Here is a 13,617-nt window from a genome sequence, read left to right as displayed (position 1 = left end):
GCGGAGGGAAGCGGGCCAGGCGCGAGCAGCGGCCGAGGCCGGCCGGCCGCCGGGAGCCCTGCGCCCCCCTCGCAGGCCGGGGGGGCACTGCGTGGGGCGGGCGCCGGCCGCAGGAGGCGCCCAGCCCTCGCGGCCGGGGAGCGGGGCGTGCCCGGCCCCCCGCTCCCCCTCGCCGCGGGCCTCGGTCGGCCTAACTGCCCCGCTGCTTCCAGCTCCGGCCCAAACCGTGCGCCTCTGCGAAGGCTACGCAGGCCCGGACGGGCGCGCTCACGCCGGCTTCTACTGCCCCCGCCTCACCGACCCCCCGGCCCACGCCTACTGCTGCCAGCCCGGCGGGAACCGCGCGCTCAAGTCCTGCTGCCCGCGGACCGAGCTCAGCGCTCCCCGCGGCAACGGCTCCGCCACGGCGGCGGCATCTCCCGCGGACCTCCGGTGAGGGCGGGCGGCGGGCGGCGGGCGGCGGGCCCCCTGCCCCGCCCCGCCCCTGACTGCGCGCCGCCCTTTGCAGGCTCCCGGTGCTGCCGCTGCTGGGCGTGGGGCTCTACGGCTGCCTGGTCTTGGCGCTCACGGCCGTCGACTTCCTGCACTTCCGCCGGCGCCGCGCCGGCGCCCGCCAGGAGGACGCCGCGGGGCAGGCAGGGCTGGGCGGCGGGGCGGGCGGCGGCCCCGCCCTCCGGGCGACAGGGCCCTGCCGGGAGGCGGCGGTCGCGTGCGCATGACGCCAGCGCGGCGCGCCATGGAGGGAGAGGCGACGATGCCGCCGCCGCCCGCCGCCCGCCCGGCCCAGGCCTCGGAGCTCCGCCGGGAGGGCAACGGCCTGTTCCAGGCGGGCCGCTACGAGGAGGCGCTGGCGGCTTACACGCGGGCGCTCAGCCTGTGTCCGCCCGAGGCCCGGCCCGGCCCGGCCCGCGCCCTCCTGCACCGCAACCGCGCCGCCTGCCACCTCAAGCTGGTGAGTCGCTCGCTCCGGCGGCCGGGAGGGCTGCGGCCGAGCGGGGAGCGCCGCGTCTCGCTCGCCACGCCGGCTCTGCCCAAGGCCGGGAAGGCGCATGGCGCCGAGGGCCTCCGCCCGTCCGCCCGCTGCCTTGCACGGGCGGGCTGCGTGTGTGCTGCGCGCGAGCGCCCGGCGGCTGCGGGCGGGGGCCGCGGCTCGCCCGAGCGTGTGCCGGAATGGGTGCGTTAGAGCAGCATCCGGCGGCGTCGCTGCGTTAGCGCAAATGATGAGACGAGGCCCCGATCTATGCGCAAGGGGGAATCCAGCTAAAGTTGCACGTGCACGCGCGGTGGCGCAAGCAGCCTGTTGTGCAGCCCTTTGCGCGTTCCACTTGGGTTATGCAACTGCTTGCCCCTGTTGTGCAGCTGCTTTGCATCTGTGTGCAACCCGCTGCTGAAGAGGAATAGGCAACCACCTGCACAATGGAAAGATTCAGCAGAGCTCTGCTAGTGCTGTTTGAGTTTGTGAAACCGTTTGTGTCACGGTTGGATCCTGCCCCATGTCTTTAAGGTGCCACAAAACTCATTTTTTGGTGTTTTTACTAGGTAAATGTTTGAATAAAACAAGGAATGTAAATTTAATATATAGTCTGAGCAGTACAAGTTTATGTGCTAAATTACATTGTTTTTCATGTGCTTAAAGTAGTGTACTTAGTCTTGATAAGAAAATGGGTACTGCATGTACCTCATTTTACAAAAAAAGTCTGCTTACTTTTTTGAAAAGAACGGGAAAATGGATTTTTCCCACGGTGTCAATATTTCTAGAAACCTTAAATCTCCTAAGACCAGTTGGGAGCCCCACAAGGCGGCAGCCATAGGAACATGAAAGCTGCCTTCTGCGGAGTCAGACCCTGGGTTCATCATTGTCAGCATTGACCAGCAGCAGCTTTCCAGGGTTTCAGGCAGGGTCCTTTCCTAGCCCTACCTGGAAATGCTGGCAGAGATCAGAACTGGGACCTTCTACACACACGGCAGGGGCTCTGCTACTGAGCTATGGTCCTTCCCTATTTCTCCATCTTCCATCACTTGGAAGCTCCCAACCTGCCCCCTTCTCCCTGAGCACTCTTGAATGCAGCACAAAGTGAGCTGGGAGCAGCTGTTTTCTTCACAAGGCTGAGCTTACAGAAGTCAATAGTCACAAAGAGAGAGGCTGACCCAAGGCCTCCCCTTCTCATAACAGGGAGCCCCAGAAAAATCGTCTGTCGTGTTTAGAGAATTTGCCTCACCTACTGAAATTTGGTCACCAGAAAGGAACACAGAAGGCTGTGATTGTGGAGCCCTGACTTCATCTTGAGTCCGTCTGGACAGGGAGGGGAGCTGCTCTGTCTCTCCCCTGCACCCCCACCGCCCGCCTCCAGAGACCTGTTAGTGCTCCCTCTGCAATCCTTTCACTGATGGGGTACCAAACCCTACCTTTCAGCTCTCTTGTCTGTTTTGCTTCTGTTACAGGAGGACTATGTCCAAGCAGAATTAGATGCTTCCAAAGGTGAGAAGAAGAGTGTGTGTGTGTGTGGCCGGTATGTGTGTGCGCACACTGTTTTTCAGGACCCTCGTTCTCTGCTGCCCCTTATGCTTTCCTGTCTATATGCAGCTATAGAAGCTGATGGGCATGACGTAAAGAGCCTTTTCCGTCGCAGCCAAGCCCTCCAGAAACTGGGTCGCCTTGATCAGGCCGTCTTGGATTTGCAGAGGTGTTTGAGCTTGGAGCCCAAGAATAAGGTCTTCCAGGAGGCTCTGCGCAACCTTGGCAGCAGCATGCATGAGAAGGTAGAAGTGGAGGGTATGCTGCAAAGCTAGGTTCCTCCCTTGTGCTGCTCGCTGAGGGCTGTCTTGCTCTTCACCCAGGATTCTGGACTTTGTTTTTCATGCTGGGCTTTTGAAGGCCTTATAAAAATGTGAATATGGTTGTTTGTGATTTTGTTAGTTGTATGTTACTTGTAAGCTCCCTTGGTAGAACTTGGTAGAACAGCCTGAAAGGTGGCATATGAATAATTGCAATAAATAAAATAAATCAAAGAAGCTGCCTTCTGGCAAACCAGCACATCGGTTCATCTGACTCAGGACAGTTGACACTGAGAGCAACGGCTCTCTAGGGTTTCAGGCAGAGGCATTTCCCATCCCTACGTGGAGATTTTGGGATTGATCCAGGGACCTTGTGCATGCAAAGCAGGGGCTGAGTCATTGAACTAAGTCCCTTTGTTTGGTAGCCACTGGTAATCTTGACCCTGGGCTCACAGTTAATACAGTTCCTCACCAAATGCCTGTTTGTTTCAGATGCGAACCGTGTCCTGTACCGATTCCAAAGTGGAACAAATGTTTAAGATGCTGCTGGACACTGAAGAAAAAGATCTGGATAAGAAGCAAAAGGTAGCTCTCCAGTCAGGGAGGGACCTTGTTGATGAGCAGGTTGGGTGTGTTGCCATTGTACATATACAGCGGACATGTAGAATTTGCATCTTGAAAATCTGTTTTATATTTTAAAGAACAACTTCTGCTTTTGGGAAGCAGAGTGTAGACAAAATTCAGGTGGAGGGTAGACGTTGTACAGGCTTTCTGATGGATGGATGATCAAGTGGGAATGCTGTGTTTCATTTTACACTGCCCAGAGAACTCCAGTTATTGGGTGGTCTAAAAGTGCAGTAAATACATATTTGCATGGCAGCTTTCTTTTCACTGACTAGCTCCATGATCTGCTTTGGATTGGTGATTTAGTGGAAGTTACATGCAGTCTTACAGCAAGAGCATCATGGCTGTGATGCTTTGTGTCTGTGTCTCCTTCTGTGGGAATCCACTCCTGTGGCTCTTGGTGCCCCACAAGGGTGCGGTGAGGATGGCTGAGTTCTTGTGGGCTAAGATTTCCAGACATCCCCAGCAGTGCCTCTGTTTCTGCTGTGTGTGTGTGTGTGTGCGCGCGCGCGCACGCGTGTGTGTGTGTGCGCTGATGGGGAAGGCCCTTTTACATAGGGAATGGATGAGGGCAGGGCCGCTTGCCAGACTAAACGGTTCTCCTCCTGGCCAGGCAGCTCAGAACTTGATTGTGCTGGCTCGAGAAGAGCCTGGTGCAGAGAAGATTTTCCAGAGTGATGGAGTGCGCCTGTTGCTGCAGCTGTTGGATACGGGCTGGTTGGATATGACATTGGCAGCCCTGCGGACCCTCACTGGCCTTTGTCATGGGCATCGCTCTAGGGTAACTACACATTGATCAAGACACAATACACTGATTCTCTTTTTAAGATCTTGCTAACTAGTAGGTCCCGTTTCCTGATGGAATACAGTTTTAAGAATGATCTGAGCAGAGATGGCTGCTTGAGCCATGATCCCGTGTGTGGGGTTGACCAACGTTGGGTGGCCTTGTCACCAGGATATGCCCCTGCCCCCTGGCTGCATGCTGCATTTTGAAACGTCGTATGAGGCCAGGAATGATCCACGGTGCCTCTGCTGCCCCCCTCCAGCCTGGAGCCGTTGAAGGGCATTGGAGCTTTCTCCGCCTTTGTGCCTTCCAGGAGGTTAGAGCTCCATCTGCCCAGCAGGTGCAGAGAGAATCTTCTAGTCGTGTGGGGACTGAAGAAAGGAGGGGATCATCCCTCCCTCTCTGCAACTCCGGCGTTTGGAGGAAATCTTAGGCTTGTATCACTGGCCAGAGCCAGGCTGACACCTTGCTGTTTTGAGGAGGGCAAATGAGATGCACTGTAGCCTGTGTGTTGCTGCCCCATTAAAGAAACCCAAACCTCCTCACTCTACCTACATAGGTGAGTGCGTGAGCTCCAGCCTTCCAGGGGCTCTTGAGTAACCCCAGTTGCACCAGTGGAGCTTCCTGCCTAGCGGGCAACTCTTTAATTATGCTCAGAGTGGGAGAGGTGGCTTGCTTTAGAGGGCGAGTGGTGAGATGGGCCTGGATTCTTCCCTAAGCCTCAGAAGATGGCTGCCATTCTTGCAGACAGCAGTGATCCTGGCTGAGCTGGGGCCTCAGCGGCTCTTTGCTGTGCTAGAAATGGAGGATGAGCAGGTCTCGCTGGCTGCCTACAGTCTGCTGCAGGTCATGTTCGATGCCCTCAAGGAGGGGTGGCAGAGGGATGTGTCTGACAAGGAAGAAGCTTTGGTGTCGGGTGAGTTTCTGGCTGTCTTCATGCAGTTGTGGGCAGGGCTTTGGCCTCATCCCCCTTTTTGGAGACTCTTAGTTGGGGCCAAGTTTCCTGTAAATTCAGGGAGTGGAGCTCCTCGCAGCCCTGCAGTGTGGGCTTTTCCAGGCTCCCTCCTGGTCTGTGAGGTCCTGTCATCTAGTGCATGCATACGCTCAGGTCAGTAAAGGCCAGGAATGTTGCTTGCAACTGAGCTATAGCATGGCTGGCCTCCATTGTGGTGATGAATCTGCTGTGTGCCTCTGTGGAATCTTGGAGGCCTCCCATCTAGTTCTTAAATCTGAGCAGCTGGCACCTGCCAACCCACCAGCAGCAGGCCTCCCAGGCGCTCCCTGCAAGTCAGTCTGACAAGCCATGTTGGCGACTGCCTCATGCTGCCTCATGCCAAAGTGGCCTTTGTGCTCACCAGTGTGCTGGGGCCGGGGGGGGGGGGGGGCTCATAGCCACCAGCTGGAGGCGGGGTGGCTCAGGTCCTGCTCCCTTTCATGCCACTTGTATAGATACATCCAATGAGCTGAAGCTGCTTCTCCAGCAGCTGCTGGAGGCCCTGACGCGAGACAGCATCTCCTCCTATGGCCGTGACAGCATCCTCAACTTGCTGACCAGTGTGGTGCCCCGGAAGTCACTGCAGGCCCCCAACAACCACCTGGCCCTCTGGGTCATCGACCAGGGTATGCGCTCCCCCCCCCCCCCCGCCCCGCTTGCGGTTTCCTCTCCTGGCTGCTGCGTCAGCTCCGCTGAGGATGGGTGTTCTTGTAGGACTCAAGGAGATCTTGGAGGTGGGGGGCACGGTGAGCCACAGCCCTGGGGGCCTGCGTGTGACAGAGAACACCCACCTGGCCACCGCGGTCCTACTCAGCAAGCTCTACGGGGACTTGAAGTGCGATGGAGAGCGGGAGAATTTCCACCGGCTCTGCGAGGACTATGTCAGGTAGATCTACTGGCAAGTCAGTATTGGAGACTTGGAGGCCAATCCCTGGTCTGTCAGAAGGTGCAGAGTGCTGCTGGCAGTACAGGGGAGTGGGGGCAGCGGCAGGGTGTGGAGTAGGTGGGTGGAGGACGGCTTCTTTCCTGTGGTGTTTGCCTACTTTCTGGTGCTGGCAGAGTTTATGGATATTTCATGGCATCCTGTCAGTGACCCTGGAGAAGGGCTTGGGCTGTTTCAGCATTAGGTAATCTGTTGATAATGCAAACATTTCTTTTGCATAAAGCTTGGCTGTTGGGGAACGAATCCAGCAGCACCCTTGCTTGACGTGGGTCACGCTTCCTTCCCCTTCCAGGGGCTGGTTCCAGGACTGTGGTGTGCCTGGGAAGCTCCGGGCCATCCAGACTGCAGCATGCCTCCTGCAAGGCCCTGCAGAGGCTGGAAATCGGGTGCTGGAGCTGAACGGTATCATGGAGAGTATTCTGGCCTTGTGTGCCTCCTCGCGGGAAGCTGACCAGCTTGTGGCTGTAGAGGCCTTGATCCATGCAGCTGACAAGGCCAAGCGTGCCACCTTCATCACTGCCAATGGTGTTACGCTGCTCAAGGAGATCTACAAGCACAGCGAGCGCGACAGCATCCGCATCCGTGCCCTGGTGGTGAGGCTGTTGTGGCTCAGCTGGGGAGGGAAGGAGTTGCATTTCCCTTGATGAATGGAAGGTCTGCGGGCACATGGGGGCTGCTTCTCCTGCTGCATCTCAGTCTCACGGTTTCTGTTTTCAGGGCCTCTGTAAACTAGGCTCAGCAGGGGGCACTGATTTCAGCATGAAGCAGTTTGCGGAAGGCTCGACCCTGAAGCTGGCCAAGCAGTGCCGCAAGTGAGTGAGCGCCTGTCCTGACGGTCCCAGGAGAGTTTTTCTGTTCTGTGCATTTGTGGGCCTGGCTTCAAGACATTAATTTGCATCCCTCCTTCACATTTGTAAAGACCATGGGCTCTTTTTAAAAACCCTCCCTGCTCTGTCATATGATTTCTGTGCTCCTTGCCCATTGCATGTGGGGAACAAGGGGAACTCCTCCTTGAATAAAAGCTGGGGGAGGGGGGTCCTGACTGGGCTTATGCTGTGCTCCCTCTCCTCTTTCTAGGTGGTTGTGCAATGAGGCCATTGATGTAGGCACACGGCACTGGGCCGCAGAAGGCCTTGCATTCCTCACACTGGATGCAGATGTCAAGGAAGAACTCATGGAGGACAAGGCAGCTCTGCAGGCTCTGTTGCAGCTCGCAAGGGTAAAGCTCAGTCGGGAGCAAGAGCAGAGCACGCCTGAGGGGGGCACCTGTGGGATGTCCTGACGCTGCTTTTTCTTATATCTGCAATTTCTCAGCTCCCGGAGGCTGATAATAACACCTTGCTTAGAATCAAATATATAGTCAGTGTAAGGCTGTGAATTAAAATTGCCCAGTGCTAGCTTATCCCCCAGTCACCAGTCAAAGAGCCCATTTCCAGACTCAGACCTTGAGCTGAGGGACCTGAGTGCTCAAGAGAGGCCTTCCTCTGCCCAAGGTCAATGATGCACCTCTGGAAGAATGAACAGGGTATGCTTAGCAGATCTGAGAAGGACATGGGATCAGTCTAGTTCCTGCTGAGGCTAGTCAGCCTCTGTCTGGGCAGTACCACTTCAGACTGCAGGTAGGGGTGTGTGTGTGAGACATGATGGAAGTCTCTCCCACCGCACCACAGAAACTAGCATGGCAAGGAGGAAAGCAGCCAGACCTCTTTGCCTCCTTCATGGAAGCATTCAGTTCTGTTGCCCCCACCTGTTAACTGAAGCGATGCAGCCCAGCCACAGGCTGGCCACTTCAGTGGGAGGAGGCAGGCCAAAGCCAGGTAGTTAATATCAAAGGCCAGCTAGTATTGAAACCAACATCTTTCTTTGTGCCCCAAAGATGCAGCAGTGCAGCATAGCTTTTGCACGCTTCTGGCGTCCCGCACCCACCGTGAGGTCAGCTGCCATGTTCTGCATCAGCCGAAGCTTCTGAGTAGCCTTTAAGGACGGGTCCACCTAGCGTATGTGCCAAGGCACAAGCCGTGGTCACTGGGCTCAGTGGATAAAGGAGCTGCTGAATAACACCCCCTTGCTTCCCTCTCCCTTGCTTCCCTCTCCCTTGCTTCCCTCTCCCTTGCTTCCCTCTCCCTTGCTTCCCTCTCCCTTGCTTCCCTCTCCCTTGCTTCTTCCGCTGGTCTGCTGTCCTCAGTCCGAGAACCGGAGCTCACTGTTTGCTGTGGCCTCCACCCTGGTGAACTGCACCAGCAGCTATGACCACGAAGAGCCAGACCCCCAGATGGTGGAGCTCGCGAAGTACGCCAAGCAGCACGTCCCTGAGAAGCATCCAAAGGTGAGAGGAACGAGGGAGTGAGCGGCAGACTGTGCTGAGCCCTGCCGGCGGGCCAAGGGCGTGTGCCGGCGTCCAGCTCCCCTGCTTCCCTGGCAGCTGCCTCCGCAGGGCTTGCCTTCAGGCCGTGGGGCGGGGGGAGGCGGGGGGTCAGAGCGGGAGGCCTTTGGAAGGGGGAGGGGCTGTGCATCTTGCGGACAAGAGAGCGAGTCGGTGCATAGAGGGGGACAGGGGGCACTCCTGCAGACTTGGCTGCCCTCCTCCCTGGTCTCTCCTGACTAGGACAAGCCAGAGTTTGTGCGCCGGCGTGTGCAGAAGCTGCTGGCTGCTGGCGTGGTGTCAGCGCTCACCTGCATGGTGAAGAGCGAGAGCCCTTCCCTGAGCCCCGCCTGCCGGGAGCTGATCTCCAGGTAGGCCTGGTGGGTGGGGCGTGAGCCATGGTCAGCTGGCCTGGCCCCCTCTCCTGGGGGACAAGCTGGGCCTTGGTGTTCCAGCCCTCGCATCATGAAGCGGCCGGGTGACTTGCAGCCCCAAAGGACCTTTGTGCATGGAAAGTTTTCCATGCCCCAAACACTGCTACAGAGTGTGGGCCAGGATGAAGATCCAAGCCTCTAGGGGCGATCGTGTCACACCTGTGCTGTTCACGATGCACAGCCACTGCCGTACCGTCAAGGGCTGTCTCTGGACCATCCACCTGGGCAAAGCATTTTGTGGTCAGCGACATGCCAGCAGCAGAATAGAACTGCCCAGCAATTAGCCTCAGCCCTGAGGATGCATCTGTACCTGGGCATCCTGCTGGCCCCATGCTCTGCCCAGCACCTGCCCCCTCCCCCTGCTGGCCTTCCTCTACTGGCCCCCCTGAGCCCAGCAGAGTTGCTCGTCGCCGGCGAGCCCCCCATATCCTCTGTATTGAAGCATGTTGACTGGAGCGCTACCCAGTGGCCCCGTTACCTATGGCTGCCAGGCATCTGCTTGGCCAAATCGCTCAGAACACGGCTCAAAGGGTGAGCACAGGCATGATGATTGCTGCTTGCTCAGTGCTGCTGGCACTGCCAAATGATTTGGTGTGGGAGTGGGGGGGAGCTATGTGGTCCCCCCTTCAGTGTGCCTGTTTGGTGTTGTAGGGTTTTCCTGGCTGTAGTAGAAGACCCAAAGGACAGAGGTGCTGTTGTAGCTGCTGGAGGGGGGAAGGTGAGCATAACACCCCGCTCCTCTGCACTGTGCCGTGCCTCGCTCTGCCCCTGCAGAGCCAATGGCTGCAGTGCTGACTCTCGCTGACCTCCCACTTTCTCCCCAACTAGGCTCTCCTCCCTTTGGCCCTGGAGGGCACTGAAGCAGGGCAGACCAAGGCGGCACAAGCCCTGGCCAAGATCGCCATCACAACTGCTCCCGAGATGGCCTTCCCAGGCGAGCGGGTCAGTGTGGAGTGGCAGGCGTGTGGGATGAGGGCTGTGCTGTGGAAGTCGCTCTGCTTGGTGTCCCTGAAATAAGCTGGCTCAGCAGCCTGGGAACAGGGCAATATGATGGGGTTGTGGCCCCTGCCTGGCTACCAAGTCTTCCCTTCAAAGGAGCAGGCAACTGTCTGAGCCCACCGCTCTCCTTCTGCAGATTTTTGAAGTGGTCCGGCCCCTGGTGGGCCTCCTGCACTTGAACCGCACTGGCCTGCAGAATTTTGAGGGGCTGATGGCACTGACCAACCTGGCTGGGACCAGCGAGCGGCTCAGGTAAGGCTGCCATGATCGACCTGAGTCCCTGCTGTGTTCATTGGTTGAGGCTCTGGGAGCCAGGCCTGGGCTGCTGCCTCACATCTCTCTCTCTTGTGCAGACAGAAGATCATGAAGGAAAAGGCAGTGCCCATGATCGAGGGCTACATGTTTGAGGAACATGAGATGATCCGCCTGGCAGCCACCGAGTGCATGTGCAACTTGGCTCTGAGCCCGGAGGTGAGCAGGGACTGGGCAGCCGGGCTGTGCTGTGCCAGGAAGGGCCATCTCTTCATACACGCCTGTCTCCTGTGCAGGTTGGCGAGCTCTTTCTAGCTGAAGGCAGCGACCGGCTCAAGCTGTTGGTTCTGTACAGTGGGGAGGAGGATGAAAGGCTCCGGCAAGCAGCTTCCGGAGCCCTGGCCGTGTTAACTTCCCTGCTGCCCCAGATCTGCACCCGCATTCCTCGAGTGGTGAGTGGCATCCTTGGTAGGAGACAGCCGGCTGTAGCCTGCCTGAGTTCTTACCTGCTGTGGCCCATGGGCTTTGCTTTGTTCTGTGTGCCCCGGTAGGGTAGGTAGGTCCAGCATAAAAACAGGACCATGCTGGATCAGACCAAAGGCCCATCCACTCCAGCATTCTGTTCCCTCGGAAGGGGAAGGCTGCAAGCAGGACGTGAGGGCAACAGCGCTCTCCCACGCCTGTTCCGCAGCCACAGGTGTCGAGAGGCATCCTGCCTTGGGTACAGGAGCCATCGTAACTAGTGGGCATTGATCGCTGCCTTCTCCATGAATCTGTCTTTTAAAGCTGCCCAGATTGGCAGCTATCATTACATCGTGTAGCAGCAGATTTGGTAGTACTTCCTTTGCACAATTGTCCCCTTGTCCATATCAGGCCTTTTCTCGTGTCTCCTGACTGCCTTGTGCCCTCTCCTCAGACAGCCGATTGGCTGGAGATCCTGCAGGCCCTGCTGCTCAGCCCCAGCACAGAGCTTCAGCACCGCGGTGTAGTGGTGGTAAGGAACCTGGTGGCAGCTGACAAGGAGGTGGCGGCAAAACTTATGGAGAGCGAGACGCTGGAGATCCTGTCTGCCATGGCTAGGCTGGACGACAAACCCCAGGTGGCCCACATTGCCAAGGAGTGCCTGGCTCATGCCGTGGCCCACAGCTTGATCCAGGCCGGCCCTGCTGGCGGGGAGTGAGGGCCTGCTTGCTTCCAGTCTGCTGGGGTATGCAGCTGCTGGGAACGGGCACCAGGATGGGCAGGGGGCTTGTTGCAGGATTGGCTGCTGGGACCAGGGAAGGGAACAATGGTGCTTTTTGTTGGCCAGCCACAGACACCGCCTGATGACTGCAGGCACCTTCCTAATCTACTGCGGCTTATTTCATGGTAGCAGTGGCTTTATGCAGCATGCTGCTGTTCTTGTCCGTCTTCCCCTGGAGAATGAATCCCTCACTGGTGCTGCCACAACTGCACAGCAGTGCTGGTGAAGTGCCACAGAGCTCTGGCTTCTGTGCAGGGCTTGGGGGGTCACCGAGCAGCGTGTGCTGCACATGGGCGGTTTGCTGCTGCTGAGAGACACAGCCGTTGCCTCACGCTCACCGCTGCTCAGCAGCCTGTGGTTGCGCTTCCCGCGGCTTCTTCCGCTACCTTGGTGAAGGGGAAGCTGCCCTAGACCGTGTTCTTGTCTCTGATCCGCTCCTGCTCTTGCATGCTGTGGTAGAGCCCTGGCATTAGCATTCCCTGGCCCTCTGTGGCAAGTAAGGGCTGCCTTTATAAGCAGAAACATATAGGAAATAATGTGATGTACTCTATGAAATGAAAATGGAAAACTATGCAAACGTTTCTTTCTGTAAAGCAAATTCATGCAGTTCTCTAAATCGTGTTATTTGAACCCCCCAAACTAGTGGTGTGATGATGGCTTGGGAGGGAAAAGCCTACCTTGTGTCCAAGCAGGTGCCTGAATATCAAGTCAAATTTATTCTTCGTAGCCAATAGCCATTACATACCTACATACATGACCTTGGCAGAACACCCTAATGGGTCAGAAAACAAGCTCTTCACATTCTTGCTGCTTAAGCATATAAAACTATGCTATAAGGGAAAACCATCTAATTTTTAAGTAATCTGACCTTGTAAAAGCCTCTTTAAAGAAACAAAGAAACTGAGCCCCAGGTAAATTACATAATGGCCACACAAGATCCAGTACACAATATCTTCAGTCTGACTTGATCCACACAGAGATGTGCTGCTTTATGGGCCTCTTGACGAATTTGCCAGCCAGATATTCTGTGGGCTATAGTTTGGAATCTGTCCTGGGTAAAGCATGTCTAACAGGAAAGTAAATAAGCTACCCTTTTATTATCTGATTTAATTTTAATATACCAGACTAGGCTTGGAGCTCTTCATATGTTTGAAAACCCTTTTGACATGTTCAGTGAAAACTATATCACAGACCTTACAAGCAGATACATCCACATTACAGGGCAAATTGAATAGCTCAGCATCAAACAGTTACAGAATTGGTACTCGCCCTTGTCTATTCTGTGTATCTAGAAAGCATAATTTTGCTAGAAATTAATGAAAGGCTCCCCTCTGCCCCCCAATACAGAATAGTAGATCTGTGGATGTGCTTTTAGAGAAGGGAGGCCTGCTGGAGTAGTGCACCTGGTGCACTATGTGGTGCTGGCGGAAGTGAACACAGGAACTTTGAACTGTATCACGTTCATGTCTACTGGAACTGCCCCAAACAAATACTGCACCATATAGCAAACAAGACATAATCTTTGCAACAATTTTTAACTGTTCTAATAAATGACTGCTCAGTATAATAAAACATCTTTATAGATCCCAGTGAAATGGACAGATGACGATTTAATTGCCTCCAGATGGGTGTGCCATAAAGTGTTTTCACAAGGATGAATCCTTAAATGCTTAAATGAATGACACAATTCAATTCTGTGATTATCCAGGATCCATTTAGGCTGTTCATGCCTTCTGGCAAACACCCCCAATTTGGTCTTACTAAAATTAATAGACTTCCCTGTTTGTAATAAGTTCTAAATTTAGAAAGTGGTCTTCTCATGCCTACTTGGAATAATGAAATAAGGGCCGTGTCAACTTTGGAACTTTTGATTACCAATTGGAGGAGGAGGGCAGGTCCTGATTTCTATCATTAATATAAAGATTAAATGCAAGTGGTATCATGATACAGGCTTGTTTCATTCCCCTTACTGTAGGTATTAAATCTGAAAGGAAGCCCACCAATCCAGTCTGAATTTTAATACCAGTATTGGAATAAAGCCACTATGTGAGAAGTAACAGTCATAATGAAGTGACTTCTAAATTCTTCCATCAGTATTGTCTGCCTGTGGAATCAAAAGCAGATGAAGATTAACAAATGCAACATACAGCTTTTTTGGTGGGCCACTAGCATACTTTTTAATAAGATAGCTTAAAACAATTATACTG

At 55.3% G+C, this 13,617-nt stretch overlaps 1 protein-coding gene across 3 annotated transcripts; it reads left to right on the top strand.

Moving 5' to 3' along the window:
* Positions 1-12,999, top strand: UNC45A (unc-45 myosin chaperone A). 3 transcript variants are annotated; one of them, XM_084817762.1, is made up of 20 exons: positions 1-432; positions 509-952; positions 2,443-2,479; positions 2,585-2,760; positions 3,268-3,360; positions 4,013-4,180; positions 4,931-5,099; positions 5,633-5,803; positions 5,892-6,063; positions 6,413-6,713; positions 6,838-6,932; positions 7,198-7,339; positions 8,306-8,446; positions 8,726-8,853; positions 9,568-9,634; positions 9,745-9,858; positions 10,052-10,167; positions 10,269-10,386; positions 10,464-10,619; positions 11,084-12,999. In XM_084817762.1, exons 2-20 carry the CDS (start codon positions 716-718, stop codon positions 11,345-11,347), a joined length of 2,865 nt encoding a protein of 954 aa, XP_084673888.1. In that variant the 5' UTR covers positions 1-432; positions 509-715; the 3' UTR covers positions 11,348-12,999. The 3 variants fall into 3 exon arrangements, with proteins under 3 accessions (XP_084673888.1, XP_084673890.1, XP_084673891.1); XM_084817764.1 differs by lacking the exon at positions 1-432 and having other exon boundaries at positions 732-952; positions 2,585-2,773; XM_084817765.1 differs by lacking the exons at positions 1-432; positions 2,443-2,479 and having other exon boundaries at positions 732-952.
* The last annotated feature ends 618 nt before the right edge of the window (positions 13,000-13,617 follow it).

This window comes from Heloderma suspectum, chromosome 11 (assembly GCF_057233095.1).
Source record: "Heloderma suspectum isolate Gila_16-S chromosome 11, 16-S_ref, whole genome shotgun sequence".
NCBI lineage: Eukaryota > Metazoa > Chordata > Lepidosauria > Squamata > Helodermatidae > Heloderma > Heloderma suspectum.
The sequence above is the reverse complement of the archived record's forward strand: the minus strand, read 5'-3'. Positions and strand labels throughout refer to the sequence as shown.

Coding starts and splice junctions, on each gene's coding strand:
- UNC45A (XM_084817762.1), top strand. CDS start 716: ATGACGCCAGCGCGGCGCGCCATGGAGGGAGAGGCGACGATGCCGCCG. Junction 5,100..5,632: donor GGAAGAAGCTTTGGTGTCGG/GTGAGTTTCTGG, acceptor CCACTTGTATAG/ATACATCCAATGAGCTGAAG. Junction 5,804..5,891: donor CCTCTGGGTCATCGACCAGG/GTATGCGCTCCC, acceptor GTGTTCTTGTAG/GACTCAAGGAGATCTTGGAG.